This window comes from Merops nubicus, unplaced genomic scaffold, assembly GCF_000691845.1.
Source record: "Merops nubicus isolate BGI_N331 unplaced genomic scaffold, ASM69184v1 scaffold7185, whole genome shotgun sequence".
Lineage (NCBI taxonomy): Eukaryota > Metazoa > Chordata > Aves > Coraciiformes > Meropidae > Merops > Merops nubicus.
In genome coordinates, this window is record NW_008610184.1 from 38,716 (window position 1) to 54,944 (window position 16,229).

Genomic DNA, 16,229 nt, shown 5'->3' on the forward strand with positions numbered 1-16,229 from the left:
CTGAAGATGCAGCCTTAGCTCCTCTCCCAGCAACCCAGAGGAACCCAAATCAGCGTAGAACAACACCTTCCCCTCCCACCCTCACCTCAGGGGCACCCCGAGCTCTGCAGCCACCCAGGTGGCATTCAGCCCAAGTGCTTTCTGGACTCACCTCCCACCCCCAGTAGGTGCTGCTGAGTTTATAGCCTGTACCATGTCCGTAGTCAGAGCATCAAGTAAGCTGGTAATAAATTCAACCTTCTTCCCTTCTGGGCAGCCTGCAGAAAGAAAAGAGGAGGTTTACTGCAAGAACACACAGGACTTGTCTCCTACCATGGTTCAGCAAGGATCAGCCAGAACCTCCTTTGTCTGTAACGCAGCAGCCATCATTGCAGTCCCTAAGGAAAGGCAGAAGAATCCCTCAGTGGGTTCCTCTGCGCAGCAATTTGTCCTGCAGCTTTTTGTCCAGGCACACAAAGGTTCACCAACAATATCTGGCAGGAAGACCGTGTGGTTAGCTTTATGGCCTCTCCCAGTTCTCTACCAGCGTGACCACAGGGATCTGCTGGAAGCGCCTGGCAGACGGGAGTTCCCATGGTGACACTTACAGAGAAGTTTACAAAACAACTTGTTACCTCCTGGGTCATCTTCCTCGGCAAACGTGGCTCTTCTGAGGTCCTAAGTGACATCTTAAAGCTTCCCAAAGCATGGGCCAAAGTGAGGACTGCTGCTTGCACTCCCCTCTTCAGGCACAGAGTGTTGCCTGCCAGCAGCTACCACAATATTTCAGTTCTTTGCATGACCACACTGCATGGGAAATATGTCAGTCTAAGTCAACATGTCCCCAGCCACTGCTGGCTTAAGCAGGACAAAGCAAGCTGAAGACAAGCTTGGTAACCATTTCCATTACTTAGTGCTGAGGCCATCTAGTTCCCCACCATCACAACCACAGACTGACACAACCTCCTGCCCTTAACAGTGCCAGCCTGTTATGACACAGCTAAGAAGAAATTCTCCATCTCCTCACCTTTATGAGGCAATCTATGCTTCTTCCTTACTTCTTGAACGAGTAAAAGCATGCTTCACTTACTACCACATTAATACTCCATCAATCTCTCTAGCCTACCAAGGAACAAGCATACTCAAGTTCAACACACCACCTCCAAAACTGTTCTCCAAAACTCATCACCTCTCATCCTATTGTCTTCTCTTGATGTGATGGAGAAGCCATCCCTCACCTCTTCTGTTTCCCCAGACCACCACACACTACCAGTTAGCAGCAGGCATCAGAAAACAGCCTCCCCCAGCAACAAACAGCAGTGTCAACACTTTCTGCTTTTCTCAGACCAGCAGAGAAGTCCTAAAGACAGCACCAAAAACTTACTGTGATCCCTTGACAGCTAAAAGCAGCTTGCACACTGATCTGACAAAACTCCCTCCTTTGCAGTACTACAGGCTCTGTTCTCTGTAACAGTTAACCAACACTCCCTTGCCTGTCTCCATATTATGGGCATTACACACGCACACCCCTCAGCACTCATTTGGCACATGGTCCAGAAAATGTCAGCATTGTAATGGGTAAGCTGCTATGGCAGCCAGGGTAGACCACTCACTTAAAGAAGCTTTTTGTTGCAGCAATGAGAAGGTTGAAAAACCATTTGCTAGAAGTCATCTCCCTGGGGCCTCAACATCTCACCGTCTGCAGGAATTAGCAGCTTGCCATTTGCTGTGTGCAAGCAACGCTTTCCTTCCTTATTTCTTTCTTTCTTCTGGCCACAGCCATGACACAGTTTGTGAAGAGGTGTGCAAGGATCTAGACTTACACCTCCTACAGCTTGGACTCTGCAGGCTCTCTTCACACAGGTCAAGGAGCACAGTTGCCTGCAGTACTGAAAGTCTGAAGAATGGGCAAACCTCTGGAAGAAGAATGAGGTATGTGGTTCCCCCTTACAGAACTGAGTGCAAATGGAATGATCAGTCTCAAATTAAAGCAGTTTTTTTTTCTTGAAATCCAGTTCTGCTAAGAAATAAGAGTGGGGAAAAAATTTTAAAAAAACCCATCCTCTCTCACCCCCTGCAGTTCTGGCTCACCAGTTAATTTCTGCATACAAAAGCAGCTAATCAATCAAACCTCAAGTCTGCATCAAAAGACCATGCAACACAACATCTCTCAGGCAAACAAACCAGGATCAGGTCCTTCATCTCCCAGTATTTTCAGTGACAAGAACCATCATTCCAGACAACGCAGCCAAGCACAGAGCTGAAAATTTCCTCAGGCACAGAAAAGTGGCTTGAGCTGAGAGGGGAACTCTCCTGGATGCTGGGATCAGACCACTAAGCTAGAGCATCATGTGTCCCTCTTGGCATCAAGCAGTTGCTGTCCCCTTGTCCAGCTGCAGTGCAGAAGGGGAGGGAGAAAAGAAGTTGAACCATTCTGTCTTCTTGAAAGAACAGAAAGTCTCAAAGAAAAAGCCCAAGTGCAAAGGATTTTCAAGGAGGAATTCTGGAGGGAGAGGCAGTAAAGCAAGGGGAGAAGGGCATGGGGAAGGAAGTAAGGTTATTCCATTTTGTGATTTCCTAAGGAAATTAGTCTTAATGCAATCATTCAGCTGGTTTCCCTCCCCACCAAAGTAATACTTGAACCAATTGGCCAATTTAATTCAAATGTGAGAGGCAGGCAGATAGGAAATTTGTAGATGACTTGTGAAAACGAGGAGCTGCATAGGAGAGTGTTCTGCTGAGTGCAGAGCTGCTAAGCAGAAAGCTATGGGGCCCGAGGGCAGGAGCCAGCAGGAGGAGAATTAGGAAACACAGAAGGCAAATCTGAAACAAATCTCATTTCCTTTGCTAACCTGCTCAGGGACAAATCACTTTATGCTAGCCCTAGAAAGGGCCAGGAGAAAAAGAAACAGATCCAGAGCTACCAGCTCTTTCTGCAGAGTTCCTGGCCTCTGCAACTCCCTCATGCTGAAGAGAGAGCCATTGTAGCTTCTGTTTTCAAGTGGTTAGCCCCAGCTCAGGAGAGCAGTGGTTGACCTGTCAGTGAGGGCCTCTCACTCTACTCTATGCCTTAGAAAGACATTGGGAAGGAAAAATCCAAGCACAGGCAGGTAGGATAGTGTTTTTAAGAGCAGCATTAGTTAAGGGACCTTGGAGCACCAGGAACACTGCCCTGCCTGGTCCATGCAGTGTCAGGGAGACAGTTGGTCCACTGACAATTGCCACCTGTGTCCTCTTCTGTTGCTCAAGGGTCACCAAGCTTCTGAAAAGCTCTGCTCAATGGAAAGGATCCTGTCCCAGCCAGGCTTTCAAGAAGAAGTTTCAATGCTGAGCCTGTTCTTCCCCCAGAGGACCTCCAGGCATCCAGGTTTCTTTCCTGAAAATTCTGATCCCAGACATGTTTTCAAAGGGCAGACAGGCAATAAACTGGCCCCCAAGACACTCCCAGCCTTTTTCCAGTTCACTGCTGAAACTGGAAGTGATCCAAAACAACACAGAATAAAACCCATGGTAAAACATGCACGGTGAGGGAAATCCCCCATCTCCTCAACAATATTCTTATCCTTTTAAGGGTCCCAAAGTGAGACACAGGAAGAAGTCAGAGACAAGATCTTGTTCCTCTCTGACCTGGAAGTTCTCTGTCCTTGAATGGATCATCAATCTCTGTGCTCTTCGATCTGGCGTCGCTTTCACACACTGGGGTCTCATAGCTGAAAAAGGAGAAGAGCAGATGCTAAACCATGTGATACAGCTTTAGTGTCATCAGATGGTTGCTAAGGGGTTGTGCTTTATCTGCTTACTGCAGGGAAAACCAATAAACTTGTAGAAGAAATATTCTCAAGCATCTGTTTGCTTATGGGCAGTCAGCAACAGCAGCAGAAGTGCAGAGAGAAGCCAGAGCATACTCTGAAGTCCAGTACCAGCTACCAACCCAAACCCAAAACCAGCACAGGCCCTCTTCCAACTCCTGTGGACACAGTCTGAGCTTTTTTTTTAAAGCTGTCCATGCTCTGCAGAATTACAATATCTAGCAGAGTTTGGGTCCCAACTCCTAGGGACCTGTTTTTAAAACTTGCTAGGCCCACAATTTGTTTCTAAACCTCAAGCGAGGAAAATATTCCCCAGGTAGTTTGAAGATACAGAGTAACTTAAAGAAAAATCTATTGCTGGCTTAACAACCTATCAATGCACAACCAAGCAGTCTTCTAAAGCTGGACTGCTCAGGATCCAAGTGGCTGCAGAATGGAAGCATAAAGTAGATGATAATGCAACAAAGCCACTTGTCTTTTCACTGCTCATGCCCCATCTGTACTCTCGAGCAAACCTCTGGTTCCTGCTACCACCCAAAAGCTTCAGGCTAGAGGAAAAAAAGGCAGCTTTGTGTGACTACTTAAGAGAGAGAGTAAGGGCAGCAGTTACTACACACCAGCTCCTACAGAGAGGGAGCTGCCTAGCAACGTTCAATAGGGAACATCACCTGTAGCTCTAAGGAAGGTAGTACAGAGCTGACTGCTCTACACATAGGAACCTATACAGCAACAGCATTTTTCATATCACACCTTCTCCAGGCAGGTACCTCAGCAAGCCTAGAGCTCTTACCGAGTGGAGGTGCCAGGCAGCGGGCGTCCCGTGTCCACCAGGACACACCAGCAGTACCCAGTGGACTGGTGGCACTGCACTGGTTTGTAGAGCCCCCCGGGAGCACACTCGGGGATGACGATCCCCTCGCGGGGGTTCTGCCTGGCCTCCTCCAGGGCGCTCTGCCTCTCCTGGTCACACGAGTGGACTTTCTCTGGAAGACAGGATGGAGGGTGGAGAGAAAAAGTCAAATCAAGATCATCTTCCTCAGCTGAGCAGGATAGGGGTGTCTCCTTCACATCAGGAGACCTTTGTGTCTGTTTCCTCCTCAGCAAACACCAGCACATCTTCATCCCTAGGGACTCTGGGGTCGAGAGCTTCCTCCCACATTCAGCCCTGACACAACAAGATTGTGGATTATAAATATTGACTGCCAAGTGCCCAGCAAGGCAGGAACAGCAGGAAAAAAAATTATTCCCAAACCCTGGGTTTTGGAATAGAGCTATTAGACAACCGTGATTCACTGCTACTGCAGCCCCAGGGTAAGCACCCCTAGATGATGTTTTCTCATACTGACAGATCCTAAACCGTGACTTTCTGTTCCAGTCAAATGAAGGAGGCAAAACCCTGCACTGTCCCACTGTCTCTTTCTCCAGACTGCAATGCACTCTTCCCTCCCAAAAGCATCCCTCCAGCATGATCCCGAGAAGAGCAAAAAGTTATGTTTTGACACCACGTTATCCAGTGCAGGGAGGGCCTGCACACAGCTCAGCAGGGAGTAGAATGGGAGAGGTGCCAGGCTGCTGCCTCTTATATGGAACAGCCTTTAAAGGCGGAAGAGATGCATAGAATACCTGGATGTTAAGACTTATTTGGCTCAAAAGCCAGAAGCTCTCAATTACAAGTCTTCAAACATTCCAGCCCTTTGAGTAGCAGGAAAATTATTTCAACTTTGGAAACTACTGAAGGTATCACAGAAACAAAAGAAAAAAAAAAAAAACCAAAACCAAAACCAAACAAGTATGTAGGACAGAAAGCAGTCAAGGCAGCTGACCACAGGATTTAAAACATGTTTAAGTCTAGGGTAAAAAAGGCAGCAATATAACTCCTAAATTTTATCCTTAGGGAGAGTGACAAAAAACAGAAGCAGGAACAGTTGTTCTCTCCTCCCCTAACATTCTTCTCACTTACAGTTCACTGTGTTTTTTCTTTTCTTATTATACATAAGCCACAACATCTGAAATTCCTTGCCACAGCCAAGAATCCCCTCAAGCTTTCAGTACATAAAACGGTTCAACATGGCCAGGTAATAACACCACAGGTACATCCCAGACCTGCAGCTGTTCGGACAGTCAGCCAGCAGACATGGCATGGCCTCAGGATCCTGCCTGTGGGACAGGATCACCACAACTAACACACACTCACCATTTCTATTTTGCCTGCCTGTCTGTACCCCAACAGCTACATCTTATATTTTGGTGGCAAATTCCAGTGCAGAGAGTAATTTTTGTACTACGTTTGGGGAACAAAAGGGGTGCTGATTCACAACTAGAATTCCTCAGCAGGTAGGACACAAAACACTCCAGCAGGTCTGCAGAGGGTCACCTGAGTACAACACGCTTTGGGTACCAAAAGCACTTTTATTTGTTTCTGATTGAACTGTAGCAGATAAGAGAGACCCAGAACGGTCTCCCTCTCCTTAGCCTTTCAGCTCACTGTTGAGGCTGGGAATGTGAAGGGCACCTGAACTTTACCCCACACAAATCCACACAACTGAAACACAGAATAAAAACTTTTAAGTGTCAGCAAGTCTGACTCGAGCAGAGGGAAACTTGATCGGGAAGGAGCAGGAGGGGATAAAGTCAACAAAAACTGAAAGGGAGCTCAAGCCTCAGCTGATATTTAAGCTGACTTCATTTTGCTGACAGATTTCAAATCTGAAAAAAAAGTCCCATGGCTGTTCCCAAGGTGTATGTGGACAGAGAAGTCATTGAGCGAGAGGCCTGCAGGCTCCTTAACAAACCACTTACATCATGAGGGGCCTCCACTTACCCACACGTTGCAGACAGCAATTCACACCTTGGCCCTCAGGTGAGCAGGATCATTCAGGCAGCTTGGGGAAGCAAAACCCGAGCCAGAATTCCCTATCAGCATTTTATATAATAAGAAAAAGGAAAAAATATGTTTTTCTGAAGAGAACTACATCCCAGGAATTTTTCTGTTTAAATCTCCAAAGCTTCCTGAGTGCACAAAGTCAAATCAAGATCTCTCAAGTCCTTTAAGAAACTAGCACTAAAAATTACTCTGAAAAAAAACTAAAGTGGTTCTTTTTGTGTGTCAGAAACAAACAAACAAAAAAAAAGCCATTTTATTGAAATCAAGGGAGAAAAGAAAGAATAAATGCCTTTTAATGAGTTAGCATGTTATTTTACATGCATTTGCAGTTAAGTGTGTAAATCACAGAATAAATGTACATACTTACAGGTTTGTACTACGTCACAAAAAATGGCAAAAAATTCCCTGCACATATTAACAGAAATTTGTGGGAGTTGAAGAGTCACAGCATTTACTACCCAAATACAGAATTAATTGGTAGTCACCCATGTCTGAATAGTTTAAAGGCTGAATGAAACAAATCTCACAGGCTTTCTTCAGCTGACAGCCAATAGACATGATGATGGAAGATCTGCCACTGTCACCAGTGTTCGGTGGCCCGTCACTAGCAGTGCCAGCACTACAACTGAAAGAGCAGGGAGATCACGTTTTTCTCATTTCTAGCATACAGCTAGAAGAAGCCACTAGGAAGGTCTCAGCTGTTCCATTACATCCTGAAGAACAGAAACCAGCCACACTGGGGCAAACCAAAGGCCCAAGTTGGCTGTTTCACCTCAAGCTGTGGCCAAAAGCAGAAGCTTAGAGGAGAAGAGAGGAACAAGACAAGCATATACTTCTTTCCACCTTTTTTTCATGTTTTAACCAGTTGTGGATCACAAACTTGCAGAGACAAACAGAGTTTGTATTTTGTGAGTAGCAATGGTTTTTCCCTTCCACCAGTTTGCCATGTCTTCCGTCATAAACTTTTACTATGACATCCTGCAGCTAGTTCTGTGGCCTGACTACACACTCTGTGTGGAACACAGCACATCCTTTGGTTTGATTTAAACTTGACTCCAACTAGTTTTGTTTGCTGACCTGAGTTCTTCTGGAGGATGAAACAGTGAACAGAGTTTCCAGTCTCCCTCTCTGCCTCTCACTGCCTGAGAGCTTCCTACTTCATCTTTTTTACATGCTGAAGAGTGCCAGCTGACCCAGTTCTTTCTCTGAACCCTCTCCAGATCCACCATACCTTCCACCTTCCCCAAGCTAGAGCAGATCAGAACAGCAAAAGCACTAACACTAAAGGGAGGCTCTGACAACAGCCTTATGGAAAGTTCCTTCGGTGGCATCTGTCTACTGAGCAGAAGAAAGTATGAACTAGCACTAGCCCTCAGAGAGAGTCTTTCCTCAAGGCTGCTACTCTAACAGCACTTAATGCCCTCAAAAAAAAAATAAATATGAATATTAGCAGTTGGGGTATATTTCAACGGCCAGCAAAATCATCTGGGAAATCCATACCATCAGCTTCCCTAGCATGGGACTTGGCATGGACTGCATACGCTGTCACCCTGAAAGATGGTCTTGCAGGTAGTGAAGGGACCATCAAATGCTATCCCAGCTCCAGGACACTGAAGTCAGCCTGTTCCAGTCAGACTGCTTACTGGAAACTTTGCTGTTGTTGCCAAGGCCAGGTTTATGGAGGATAGCAGAAGCCTGTGACCAAGCTAGAAGGTTTAATGCCAGCTATGAAATTAAGCTGTCATCTTAGAAAGAAGCATGTATTTATTACACATGCAGGGTACTTAAAAGCCTATTCCCCATTTGAGTTAATGGGGGTTGCAAGCACAGAAAGATAAAGAAAAAAGCTTTTCCTTCTTTCCCTATATTAAACTTTTAGAGAGAAAATACTTGAGACAGTAAGTCAGTGGGACACAAACAGCCTTCCCAGGACCAACAATAATATTACACACTTTTTTCCCAAGGTGCTGTCATATTCCCCTGTTTTCTGCCATCCCTCCTTTGTCTTAAGACAACCATCAGCAAAGAAGCTGAGTAACACTTGCCAACTTGCTGTTGCTGGGGAGCAAAACCTTTGGGAGACAGCAAATCTACACTGCAACAAAAGCAATGACAGCATAAAAAAAAGCTAGGGAATTCATGCTGCACACACAAAGGAAGGAATCACGGACAGAAATATCCATTTTACCTTATCTGCTCAGCTCTAAAATGCTGTTTGCTCCTTCTTACTTTTGCTTGCTTCTAACACTCCTTAAAACAGTTTTAAAGGCAGCGTCTCTGAAGCCATGAGCTATTGCAGGAAAACAGGGCTTGGACATCTGCAGCTGAACATTATTTATGCAACAATTTTCCCCTAGTAATGGCCTTCTGAGAAATACATGGTCAGATTCATAAAAAGGTCTCTCATTTCTGGTCCCTTAAGTACACACATTCAAACATACATCTAGTGCCTGCACAATAAAAATAAAAATGATGGATGAGGTAAGGGATTCATCTGACTGTCTAATAAACTAGATGGTTTTTAAAGTGATGGGGTGTTTGTTTACCTTACAAAGCTGAGAAGAGAGGTTGTCTAGCAGCATCTGACCAAAGGTCTGTAGTTAACAGTTCTCCTGCTCAGCTTGCAGGGCTAGATGCAGTCCATGTGCAGCTCTGGGGACAAGGCAGCCTCCCCCAGCTGCTCTCCTGGCTATCAAGAGCCAAAGGACCAAGCATCAGTCATCAGGGCTGCAAGAATGCTGTGGATGATTCCATAAAGAAAGATCTGCTATCCAATCACAGCAGATTAGCCTTTTAATGTTGCTCTTCTGTGCCCAATTTTCTTCTTATTAAAAGAAGGAGAGTGTGACATCAAAACCAAACACTTTGGAGAGTTCCTTGAGATACAGAACCCCTGAAAGACAGGAATCCTTCTTGCAAAGCAGGCAAAAAGAGGGTCTAACCTCTGCCTGTGCTTCTGCCTAGCCCCAGTGAACCTATGTGAATAGCCTAACACCAGAACTAGAGGCTCTGCCAGGCAGGGCAGATTTCCTTCCCTCTCCCTCTCTCATTTCTTTTGACGAGAAATTCTGTCTCAACCAGGGAAACCTTTCCCATGGAGTTCCCACAAAAAGCTTCAGTTTAATGAAAAAGCATTCGTCAGAATGGGAGGAAAAGGTCTTTTACTGAAGGATTCTTGACCAATTGTTAGTGCTGCAACAGGGATCTGACTTCAAAATACCACTTCAAAAAAAATCAAACACAAGCCTCTCTTAAACTTTTTTGTTCAAGTCCCAGCTTTGCTCTTCATGAGGAACTTGTGCAACACAGAATGAAAGGCAGTAGTATGGAGATCTAGTGCCAAGCTCCTATTAACATCCTGTACCAACCCAAAAGTGAGGACTATGTGTCTTTGTGCCTCAGTTTTCCTCTCGGTGTGAGAAAGTATTTCCCTGTCTCCCAGAGAGGCTTAATTCAAACAGGGTTGATTTGACATTTTTATCTAGCCTGTCTTTACACTGCTCTGGCAGAGGAGAGGACCCTTTAACTGCTTAATTTACCATAGCATGTGCACCATCTTAAAGGTGTTTCTATGCTGCATAGGGGAGCTCTAGTGTGACCAGGACCCAGGTCCATTCCAGAACAGGTGCCTCACCCCAGTTTGGAGCTTAGAAAAGCTGTGGACAGAAAACACAGCCTCCTTCCACAGAGAGGATTCAGCATAGGTTCCATCAGCAACCCAAATCTCCATCCCTTCCACCTCAGGAAAGAGAATTTGAAAATCCTTGGGTACACACATGCGCACGGGCTGCCAGGACTAGCAAAGCAACGTGGTGACTAGGTACTAGCTGCCTGTCCCCAAGCAGGGCTGTGGGTGGAGGGAGAGAAACAACCCCTCCTGTGTTTACTAAGAGCACAATAACAGCTGAGCAAACATGGCTCGTGGGGATGGCATAAATCTCTCTGCACCTCTGTTAGTCAGCAGTGCTGCTCCCCACTCCACCCTGTTGTGTCTGGGACCGTGGGCCATCCAGGGGATTCTGGATCCTAAGTGTAAAGAGCAGAATGAACCTTGCAGGTGCTCCACACTGTACCACTCAAGCAGTCCTTGCTTTACCTCGCTGCTCTCTCCATTTCCCAAGGCACAGGCTGCAGAGGAAGCAGAGGTTACTACATGTTCCAGTCCTGAACAGGTACAATGCAAAGGTTTAACAGGTGGCTTATAATTTTACAAAAGGCATTGTTCCAATTGGCTCATTAAACTTCAGCTATCCAGGAACACATCCTTCTCCTTTCTCCTTCTGCTCCAAGTGACAAAGCTGCACTGTGCTCCTGCCAGTGTTATGTGATGAGAAGTCTGTTCAGTATCTGCCTGAAACAAGGAGTGGCTGAAGGCAACGCTGTCCCAGGGAGCAGAGTGAACTTGCTGAGGGACTTCTTGATGCACAATTTGTGCTCACTTTGCAGAACCTGTGGGCATTGGGAGCTGCCCAGCTAGGAAAGGAGTCTGCTCCACAGGGTTTCCAAACCACACAGCAATAAAGATCCACGCCTGTGCACCTTGAAACCTGCCAGCTGAAAGCTCCCTGTCCCTGCAATTGTAACTCAGATGCCTTCCAGGCAGGGCTTGGACTCCATTGCATAGAATCACTATGGTTGGAAAGGACCTCTAGGATCATCAAATCCAACCTTTCCCCCAACGTTTCCCTAACCACTAGACCACAGCCTCAAGTGCTACATCTACCTGGTTTTTGAACACCTCCAAGGATGACGACTCCACCACCTCCCTGGGCAGCCCGTTCCAGTGCCTGACCACTCTCTCAGTGAAGAAATTTTTCCTAATATCTCATCAAACACTACCCACCCCATTTCTCAAGCAGTCAGTCACACAACCCTAGCCCTCCTAAAGCTGTAGCCAGACTAGCTGAAGGATGGCAAGAGAGAACAATACTTGTTTTATGGCCACAGTACATCATCCTGGAGAAAGAAAAAAACCCCAGATATCTGCATGTCCATACAGGATGCATTGGATGGAGCAATTAATTTAATTCAAATGGATTAAATTCTTGTTCGTTAGAGTATAAGTTGTGTCACTCTCATAAGAAAATGAGGAAAATGCGTTCTGCTTACAATTACTATGAGACAGTTGTCTACCACTGAAGGTTAAGAAACACATGCTCCAAGAGGAGAGATCTCAAAAGTTCTCTCTGAAACAGTTCTTCAGTACTGAAAGTGGTCATTAGGCTTGTATCAAATTAAATGGCCAGTTTGGCTAGTGGAACATAGCATCCAATTTGCAGGCTGAAATTCAGGAAAGAATTCAAAGTCATCTTGATAAATGGTTTTAAATTGGTGTGATCCAAACTTACCAGTACAAATCATAACCACCAGGAAGGCAAAATCCAGTGCATGGAGAGGAAACTGCTGGCAAGACAGCAAGACTCGGAAAAAAATGGTCAGGAGGTTAGGCAGACCACACAAAAAGTCTGCAGCTTCATGACACTACAAACAACAACAACAACAAATTACAAGAGGTAAATCTAGCTGTGGGATGTAGTGATGGGGGCCTCTCGTAGGAAACAGGGACGAGGGACTGGTGAGCCTTTAGATCAGCCCTGTGTCCAGCTCTGGGCACTGCATGTTGAGGGAGAGGTGGATTGTTTGGCAAGAGTGCAGGATAGAGCAAAGGGAACAAGCAGAGGTCTAGGAAACTTGATCTATGAGAAAAGGCTGAAAGAATTCCATTTGTTTAGTCTAGGGATGACATCCAGTCCCCTGAGACATAAAAGCTGTTATATTTAAAAAAAAATAAAAAATGGTCATAGATCGTTTTTTTTCTTCCCCATGGGTAGTTCAAGTAGCAGTCAGTTTACTTGGTGAAAGGAGGTTTAGGCTTGATACAAAAAGCCCTGATGATTAACTGTTCACTCATTGGAAGAGGCAGAGGGATCCCTGTCACTGCGTTAGGAACAGGTCACACACACCAGAGCTGCTGTTAACTGGATACGATTCTGGTTTAAAATGGGGAGGAAAAAACCAATGCAACCTCTTCAGATCTTTTCCACTCACCTCACAGACTGAGAAGCTCCAGCAGATCCAGATGACTGAGGCAACCTCTTTGCAAACACAGCTTAAAATCCTGAAGGTATTTGATCTGGTTTAAGCTTCCAGATTTTGGGGTCTGATCTCCCTAATGCACCAGGTTTCCATATTCTGTATGCCAGCCATAGCTGGGCAGTACCTTCACAGGGACAACAGCTTCCATGGGCTGAGCAGAGAGCCTGGCACCACGGCACAGCCCTCTTCAGTACAGCTCCTTAGCAGTAGAAAAGCTTTCAACCTTAGACACTGCCCTTGTGATTTGGAGAGGAAGCTACCCAGAGCATGCATTTTTTCTTCCCTAACTCCTCTTTTCCATTGCACATGGTTTCTAAGCACTGTTAGCTTGCAGCATAGCTGGTTTTGAGACAAGCCACCTGTCTTTGAACACATTCATTCATTTTTCCCTCTACTCCTTTCCAAACTGAGAAATGCTATTCAATGAAATGAGAAGCTATAGGTGTTTCCACTGGAGCCTTAACGTTACTGAGAAACTGTTTTCACTTCCACACCTGTTTTTAATAGTGTTGGAACCACCAGCACAGCAATTGTTCAAGAACCTACCTCTGCTGGTTGAAGAATACAAGCACATTATTTTTACAGTATTGTAAAAGTACAGTTATAGGACACCAAACAGAAAGCTTTTGAAAACTGTCCCAGGCAGGTTAAAAGTATTTCAGACTAGTCTTCCTAACTACAGTAACATTTTTCTTTTATGCTACTGCTGTTGAGTAAAAGGGGGAAGAGAGACAGGTTTATAGTGTGATGAGTCTTTTCATGTAATGACAGATCAGCTTCTTCCTGTAGTACTCAGGACTTTACGAGGAGGCAGAGGGAACTGCCTCTGACAGGAGTGCTAGCACGCACTCTTGGGCATCTAGCCTGAGCCAGATGTCTCTGGGCAAAACGTTCAGGCTTTGGAAGCTCAAGATAACACATGGGATTCAGACATCAGCCACAGGACAGAGAAACTGCTGCTACTTCATCAATGTCGTGAGAGGGAGGTAGCCCACTTCCACGCTCTGGGTTGAAAGGCAAGGGAAGGACAAGTGATACTGTAATTGAGGTTAGTGTTCTTCCCAGCAGGATATCTCTGAATTGCAGCCTTGCACAGGCAACAACAGCCCCTCCAGCTCTGGGACATTCTGCATTCTGGGCATCCAGTTCCAGAGAGAAGGTGCAGCTTTGTGCTGCCAGAGCCTGTTCAAGGAGCCTAAGATGAGACGGGAGACTGATGACACCAGTAGGATCACAGATCTGCGTTACAGCTGGTGAAACCAAAGAAATGCCATTCCATTTACCTCGAGTGAGGGTAGCCACAATCCAACACATCCTCCTCCCTCATGTTCAAGGAGATTGAATGCTCTCTTGCTTTTTAAACAGACTCCCATCTCTTTGCCTGGCTCTGAAGGTGGGTTCTCTACCCAGCCTTCTTTCCTGACTTCAGAAACAACCTTCAGGACCTTCTACCTTTCCAGCTACTTACATACCATTTCAACAGCCTGAAAAGCATGCAGTTAAGCTACCCCTGAGCTGCACCACAAAATGTACTCACTGGTTCTCATTGACCACTTCTTATTTTGGTGGTCTGGCAAAATGAAAAAATGAGATGACCATTAAGAGAAGGCGAACAGGAGGATGACAGCTTTTACTCATACTCCCCTCTTTTCCCCACCTCAAAATATACACAGGACTTAGAACACAGTTCACAGATCTGGCATGCTGATATCAGTCTGAAGGCAGAGAGAACATGGTGTATATACACAGAGGTTGTAGGGCTCTTTTCCCAAGTAACAAGTGAGAGGAAGCAGCCTCAAGCTGGGCCTGGGGAGGTTTACGTTGGACATTAGAAAAAATGTCTTCACTGAAACAGTTGTCAAGCTTTGGAATGGGCTCCCCAGGGATGTGGTTGAGTCAGTACCCCATGAGGGATTTAAAAGACATGTAGACATGGCAGTTAGGGACATGGTTTAGTGGTGAACTCGGCTGTGTTAGGACAAAGGTTGGACTTGATCTTAAGGGTCTTTTCCAACCTAAATGCTTCCATGATATTTTCCTCAAGTTTCCCACGCTGCTGCTACACAAACACTACTGATACTCCTGCAGAGCCTCACCCATTTCCCTTCTTATCTACTCATTCCATCTCCAACACTCACCAAAGTGGAGAACCTCTTCACCCCAAGCCTGGCACCAGACGGAAGAAGACTTCATGGGAGTGGTAGGCTTTTCCAGCAGTCCTGGAATGCAGCTCTGCTCCCTCACAGCCTTGTGCTCTTCTAGGTCATAGCCATGGCCTCCTTAGACAATGCTGGGGGCACCAGATGCTCTTAGGGATACACTGATCTGTGTACCACTTCAGCTGCCTCCTTGGAAATCACTCGCAAACCCTACCAGGGCTTTTCGTTTCAAGAGATGTCTAGGTCTAAAACTTTTCCAGAGGGAATCTAGGACTGCAGGCCAAGCTGCTCCTTTGAAACAGCTCCTCCTTATTTGTGGCACCTTGGAAATGTTTTCATCTTTCTCATGAAGCTGACAGGAACATTTCAAGGGAGGCTGGAAGGTGAGCCAATACATGTAGTCTATCTGCAGGCATCACCAGATGTTCAAACGGATGTCTGAAGCGAGATCCACCACAAGCCTGCACTGAATGCTGCTGCTACACAGAGCAAGGAGCACTTTGCTCCTAAGGAACTATTTCAGCAAATCAGTGCAATGCCTCCAATACAACCCAGCTTCTGCTAAAAAGCAAACAAAAAAATTTTGCCATAAAGTGGACCTCTCCACTCTCCGTTCATCCCTGTACGTCCAGGTAGTGTCTAGTGCTGGAGCTTATTTCCTTTCCTTCCTGCTCCAAATCCTCAGTGGTTTTAAATGCAAGCTTGGGTTTTTTTTTCCCTTTTTATCCCAGCTTCTTATATCTTTGCCCCTCTCCTACTGCTCCCTGTCCACTTGCCTTAACTGGCAGCTGTAGAGTAGCAGTTATGACTCCATGTCTAGAGTAATTTATTTTCTTTCGTTGGGGGATAAGGAGGGGGGAGTGACTGAATTCTTTGGGAATGATTTATAACACAGCACTCAGGGGGAGCTTCATTTATTTGCCTAGCTGCGTAGGGTTTAACACCTATGCTTGCATGCCCATTATTATACAATGTTATTTTTCCCACTTGTATACTTTGCACCTTTTCACAGAGCAGATTAACTGGTCCCCAATGGCATGTTATTTATGACTGTGTGCTGGCTTTCTGGGAAGGGTCCTGGTCCTAGATTCTTCCATTTTCCCTGCTTCTTCTCTCCCCTACATACTCCCTTTGCCACACCTGTCACACTGCAACCGTGGGAGAATCACACTTGGGCATCACATCTATCTTACCTTCTCAGAACTTCCAGGAGAGAGGAAGAGACAGAGGCCTCCCAAGCAGCAGTCAAGACAGAAAGGGGTGGTTGAGCCACAGGGAAAGGAAAGATAACTACTTTCCCTA

The 16,229-nt window shown here is 45.8% G+C and overlaps 1 protein-coding gene across 1 annotated transcript in view; it reads right to left on the reverse strand.

Annotated features, from left to right (window-relative positions):
* The window catches only part of SMOC1 (SPARC related modular calcium binding 1), a gene marked incomplete at its 5' end in the record, with an annotated part of 66,553 nt that overhangs the window by 17,251 nt on the left and 33,073 nt on the right, over positions 1-16,229 (reverse strand). Inside the window, 3 exons of the mRNA XM_008940819.1 lie at positions 152-257; positions 3,607-3,689; positions 4,579-4,771. Of these exons, the coding sequence (XP_008939067.1) occupies positions 152-257; positions 3,607-3,689; positions 4,579-4,771 (382 nt within the window). The remainder of the gene's footprint in view (positions 1-151; positions 258-3,606; positions 3,690-4,578; positions 4,772-16,229) is intronic.